Source organism: Ixodes scapularis, unplaced genomic scaffold (assembly GCF_016920785.2).
Source record: "Ixodes scapularis isolate PalLabHiFi unplaced genomic scaffold, ASM1692078v2 PGA_scaffold9__187_contigs__length_104089568, whole genome shotgun sequence".
NCBI classification, from domain to species: Eukaryota; Metazoa; Arthropoda; class Arachnida; order Ixodida; family Ixodidae; genus Ixodes; species Ixodes scapularis.
In genome coordinates, this window is record NW_024609884.1 from 53,102,301 (window position 1) to 53,108,300 (window position 6,000).

The window sequence follows — 6,000 nt, forward strand, 5'->3', positions numbered from 1 at the left end:
TTCAATCTGCAACAGCACACTAGTGCCAGTTGAACCTCTAGCATACATTATAATAACTCTATCACCGCTGCACCTCCTCTCCAAGGCTATGAGTGTCATGTGGCCACATGACACTTACGTGGCCCTCGATTGGCTCCGATGGCTCGTAGCATACTGTGCTTGGACGTAGGGTAAACCGGACAGACAAGCGAATAAACAAATTCGGCAGAGACATTTAAGAGTGCTTATGTGTGGGAATGCGAAAGCATGACACATGCACAAGGCAGAGCTTTAGTCAGGTGGAACCGTGGAGCCGCCGTGGTGTCTGGGAAGCGTGCTCGTCTCACACCCCAGGACCGGTTTGCTCATCTTGCGGCTGCGGCCGCGGCCAAGAGGGATTTTTACGTCACGTGACCAGCTTCATGGGGACAAGGAAGTACCTAGCATCCCTGCCTAATGGCGGAGAGATCCGCATCGCTTCAAGCACAAAAGCCTAATGTCGCTCGCAGAAACTGATTGCAGGGACTTTCAACTGGAGTCCAATTGACGGCCCCTTTATACTGTAGGAGCGGCAGGTAAAGTTACAGCCAGGGAGGGTAAATAGGAGCCAAAATAAAGAAAAAATCACGCGAGATAAAAGCAGTAGTAGTATATTCATATACCTCTGCCGGCGCCTCGCGCTTTCTGCTATGGTCGAGAGGTTAAAGCGCCGGTACTTGTCGTCGCGGCCGTGAAAGTTCCGGGTTCAAATTGCGCTAGGGACTTCTTTTTTTTTTTTTTTTTTTTTGTATTTTGCGCGTGTCTTACTTTTTAACTGTGATCCTTTTTAGGAAATCATCCACTTGCACTATTGCGCCTTACACGGTTTTTACTGTTAGTACCACCTGTTCAATCGGAACACCGGGAAGAAAAAAAAAGATCAACGCAAGTTAACGCGCTAATACAATCATTTCATAATGTTCATTAAAAGGAAACCAAGGTAACAGTATCGGTATGGCTTTCACACAAACGGAGCCGAAACAAACATCCTTTCACCAGCATATACAGTTTTATCTGTTTTTAAATAACGCTGTTGCTTCGATTCCTTTCAATAACAAGAGACGCCTATTTAGGACTAATAAAAAATGCAGTTGTGACAATTAAAAAAAAAAAACAAAAAAAAAAAAAGCAAAAAGAAAAAAAAAGACTAGCAACTGTGATTACATTGATTGAGCGAAACCCTACAGGCAAGGCAGCAAGTCAAACGTCTGAGAAAGTAGTAAAACCGAAATAAAAGAGATCATACTTTTACTTGCATGGAATGTGATAAAAAGTATATTTATGCTCTTTACATTTTGTTGTGGCAATCGTTTTGTAATATTAAGACATTACTTGTTGAATTTTAGTTAGATTAGCAGACGATCACAACCGAATGCAAAAATGAATCAGGCATCGACCATCGCAAACCCTCTCTCTAATGCAAACACCTAACATGATTTTGGAAAAACAAATGAAATTCATTATAATTAATTCTATTTCTTGATTAAAAGTCATTTTAGGTCCCTCTCTCTAATGCAAACACCTAAAATGACTTTGGATCAACAAATAGAATTACTTATAATTAATTCCATTTATGATCCAAAGTCATTTTAGGTCCCTCTCTCTAATGCAAACACCTAAAATGACTTTGGATCAACAAATGGAATTAATTATAATTAATTTCATTTCTTGATCCAAAGTCATTTTAGGTCCCTCTCTCTAATGCAAACACCTAAAATGACTTTGGATCAACATGTGGAATTAATTATAATTCCATTTCTTGATCCAAAGTCATTTTAGGTGTTTGCATTAAAGAGAGGGTTTGCGATGTCGACGCCCGATTCATTTTTGCATTCGGTCGTGATCGTCTGCTATTCTAACTAAAATTCAACAAGTAACGTGTTAATATTACAATACGATTGCCACAACAAAATTTAAAGAGTATAAATATACCTTTTATCACATTCCATGCAAGTAAAAGTATGATCTCTTTTATTTCGGTTTTACTACTTTCTCAGACGTTTGACTTGCTGCCTTGCCTGTTGGATTTCGCTCAATCAATGTATCCACAGCTGCTAGTCTTTTTTTTTTTCTTTTTGCTTGTTTTTTGGAGTTTTTTTTTTTTTAATTGTCACAACTGCAGTTTTTATTAGTCCTAAATAGGCGTCCCTTGTTATTGAAAGGAATCGTAGCAAGAGCGTTATTTAAAAACAGATAAAATTGTAGTTGCTGGGGAAAGGATGCTTGTTTCGGCTCCGTTTGTGTGAAAGCCATACTGATGCTGTTGCCTTGGTTTCCTTTTAATAAACATTATGAAATGATTGTATTAGCGCGTTAACTTGCGTTGATCTTTTTTTTTTCTTCCCGGTGTTTCGATTGAACAGGTGGGACTAACAGTAAAAACCGTGTAAGGCGCAATAGTGCAAGTGGATGGTTTCCTAAAAAGGATCACAGTTAAAAAGTAAGACACGTGCAAAATACAAAAAAAAAAAAGGAAGTCCCTAGCGCGATTTGAACCCGGAACTTTCACGCTGCGACGACAAGTACCGGCGCTTTAACCTCTCGACCATAGCAGAAAGTGCGAAGCGCCGGCGCCGGTATATAAATATACTACTACCGCTTTTATCTCCTGTGGTTTTTTTCTTTATTTTGGCTCCTATTTACCCTCCCTGGCCGTAACTTTACCTGCCGCTCCTACAGTATAAAGGGGCCGTCAATTGGACTCCAGTTGAAATTCCCTGCAATCAGTTTCTGCGAGCGACATTAGGCTTTTGTGCTTGAAGCGATGCGGATCTCTCTGCCATTAGGCAGGAACGCTAGGTACTTCCTTGTCCCCACAGAGCTGGTCACGTGACGTAAAAATCCTTCTTGGCCGCGGCCGCAAGATGAGCAAACCGGCCCAGAGGTCCTGGTTCGATTCCCACCCAGACCGAAATGTATAAAATTTTCTTTTCAAAGCCATTAATTTCCTTTGTTTACAGGAACCTCCCTGAGAAATGTTTTGCAGCCAATGGGAATTTAGGTGCCTTTTCGCTGCTACAGACAACGCCCACTCAATGGTAATTTAGTTGCCATTTTCGCCAGCTTCGCTCTATGAGACAGTTAATACTTTCACATTATTAAATAAGACTATGCGGAGCGCAAGTTTGTCTGCTTCTTGTACAGGGATTGTGATCACTGATCTCTATGTCAATTGCTGGATCGCGCTTCTCCGCTTGGTCGCTGCAGCACGAGTGCGGCCACCGGACGGCCATCTTGCATGCGGCAAAATCGCTTTTTTGCTAGCGTTTCAGAGGCTGGCAGCAGCGTGCTGAAGACACGTTTTCTACTCGATCATTGTCATTCGTTGAAGAAGTTTTTTTAAAACCCTATGTAAGCGGTGATACTTAGCCTTGAGAACACGTGGAAATTTTTACGAAAGCGCAGTGCCGCAGAAAAAAGGCACAACTTGTCGAAAGCATGTTTCGCCAATCTTGCGGCGGGATCAAAGCTTCTTTCGCACGCCGCAGTGCTGTGTCTCTGTGCCTTCGAACGCTTGAATGCCAATCACAAATCGACGCCGTGTGAATGTGTTTTGCGAGTGCAATGTGCATAAAGCCGCATGTGCCTCTGGAGCAGCATTTTACTTTACTCTAACGAATGTATTTGTAACTTGCGGCACTCACAGTCCAGAAATGAGCTTGATCGAGTGTCCAGTGGCGAGGCCTCTTCAAAGTGGTCAGAGCAAACAACACTTTCTTTGGATGGCTGCCAATTTTGTCTTCGGATGTTGTGCACTCATTGTTTATAAATTTCTCTCCGACTTTGTGGAAACCTTGATCCGAAACAAGTATTGTTACAGGTCGCACTCCAGTGAGATGTTCTTCCCAAAGCAATATGTGATACTTACCAATGATACATCTTTTTTTTTTTTTTTTTTTTTAACGTTAGACGGTTCACAGAATACAAATGCTCCTCATGACTGATCAGTGGTCTGGATCACTTGACATGAAATTTGAGCACAGCTCGCCTAATTGTGATTGGTCAACGGATTGCACACGACCATATGGGCCGCGCTTCAAAGATTTTCAACCTCACCGTCTTGTACTTTTGCCTTCAAAAACCGTCCTTGCTCCACAGCGTTGCTTTATTTGTGCTGCCATGTGATCCATTAGAGTAGATTTGGAACATAGCTATGATGCTCAGAAACACTTCCTTCGATTTCTTTATTCTCAAAGATCTAACTGACTGACATAGCCATGGTTAATAGTGCATAAGAAGAACTGTACAGGTTTCCCTCCTCCTCCTCCTCCCCCCTTTATTGATAGCAACTCGCTGCAACAGCTGGACGATCTAGAACTCCGTGGCCACTGTATATATGATCTAAAGACAGCTATGCGCGACACACCTTCAAAACTTCGGCGCTGCCTCGATTCTCGATCGGTATACAAGCGTGCAAAGGCAGAGACGCAGCATTCGGCGTGCCAAGGAAGCTTTGATCATGCCGCGAGACCGGCAAAATTTGCTTTCGACGAGTTGTGCAATTATGTACGGCTTCATGCACATTGCACTCGCAAAACACATCCACACGGCGACGATTCTTGATCGTTATCCATGTGTTCAAAGGCACAGAGACACAGCACTTTGGCGTGCCAAGGAAGCTTTGATCACTTCCCAAGACCAGTGAAGCTTGCTTTCGACGAGTTGTGCCTTTTTCTCGCGGCACAGCACTTTTGTAAAAATGTCCATGTGCTCTCAACGGCAAGACTCAGCACTTACACCTTCGCCTCTACACCTGCGCAAGAAGCAGACGCATGCTCACCGCATTCGAGCCTCGCTCAAGAAACGTTCTCGAATTTTCTGTAGTCGCGCTTCGCTTTCAAGCGCTACAAGTCTAAGGCACAACAGAGAGGATCTCATGACCCAAAATAAGGCATGTATGGAAAATACAGTGCTGTGCTCACCTAACTCTGGAACATCGAGCGTCGAACAGGGGCGCGGAGACAGCTTCGGAATAGCGTTCATAGTTCGTCCACTTGTTTGGGAGAGGCAGCGAGACAGTTCATCGAGCTGAAAGCTGCATTTAGAGTTTGAACATCAGATAGGCATGGTGTTGCTCTGTAACGGATTCAAGAATATGACACGCCAATATTACTCAAATTTGAGCACAATACAATCGCGCAAATCTAGCAAACTCAAACACGCGCGAAGGCAAGTCCAAGGAACGGACAGTGAGCGAATGAAGAAACTTTTCCGCCACAATTAAACAAGGGGTCAGGGTGGCGCTAACTTTCAGCTTTTAGTCCCAATATAAAAGATTGTAAACACCCTAAGTCAATTTATAATAATCGACTATAATTCAAGAACAAAACGTATAAATCTTAAAAAAGCAAAAAAAAAAAAAAAGTAGAAAAAGTTGCGGATGGATGGATAGATGAATACGGCTGAGCCCTTTGGATCGGGCGGTAGCTTACGCCACCTAGCCATTTTGTTTTACCATTTAAGCTTAGAATATTTAAATGTGAAATCTATATTCACTCCGCAGTGCAAAGAAAGTGAGGCTATGACACCCCCTTGCCATCAGTGAATAAGAAAATAACTGGTTTTCTCTCGATTTCTGCCACCATTCACTGAATCTTTGCTTGGTAATCTCTACAGTCTTGAAATCCACTCTCCCTTCGCTGCCTCTAAAACCCAATGACTTTATTAAATCTATGTTGTCTTCGGTAGGCATAGGGTGAAGCCCTTTACAGTAGAGTATCAAGTGCTCAGCCGTCTCGTCCTCCTCTCCACAAGCAGTGCACAATGTATCCATTTCCTGGTACTTCACTCTGTATGTTCTGGTTTGCAGAACACCCGTCCTCGCCTCAAACAACAATGAGCTTCCCCTAGAATTGCCATAAATGCTTTCTTTGGCAATAACTGTTTTGTTCAATCTATAGCTTTCCAGAGCCGTCTTTGTCTGTATTCCCTCTAGCCACCGATCTCTTTCTGTGGCCTTAACTTTCTTCTTAACTGAGACTT

At 42.8% G+C, this 6,000-nt stretch overlaps 1 protein-coding gene across 2 annotated transcripts in view; it reads right to left on the bottom strand.

Annotated features, from left to right (window-relative positions):
• The window catches only part of LOC8026781 (eukaryotic translation initiation factor 2-alpha kinase 1), a 44,774-nt gene extending 39,557 nt beyond the window's left edge, over positions 1-5,217 (bottom strand). Inside the window, exon 1 of one of the 2 annotated variants that reach the window (XM_029992945.4) lies at positions 4,941-5,217. In XM_029992945.4, the coding sequence (XP_029848805.2) occupies positions 4,941-5,001 (61 nt within the window). In that variant the 5' untranslated portion in view covers positions 5,002-5,217. The remainder of the gene's footprint in view (positions 1-4,940) is intronic. The other variant, XM_042287144.1, reaches the window with a different exon arrangement.
• Between the last annotated feature and the right edge of the window lie 783 nt (positions 5,218-6,000).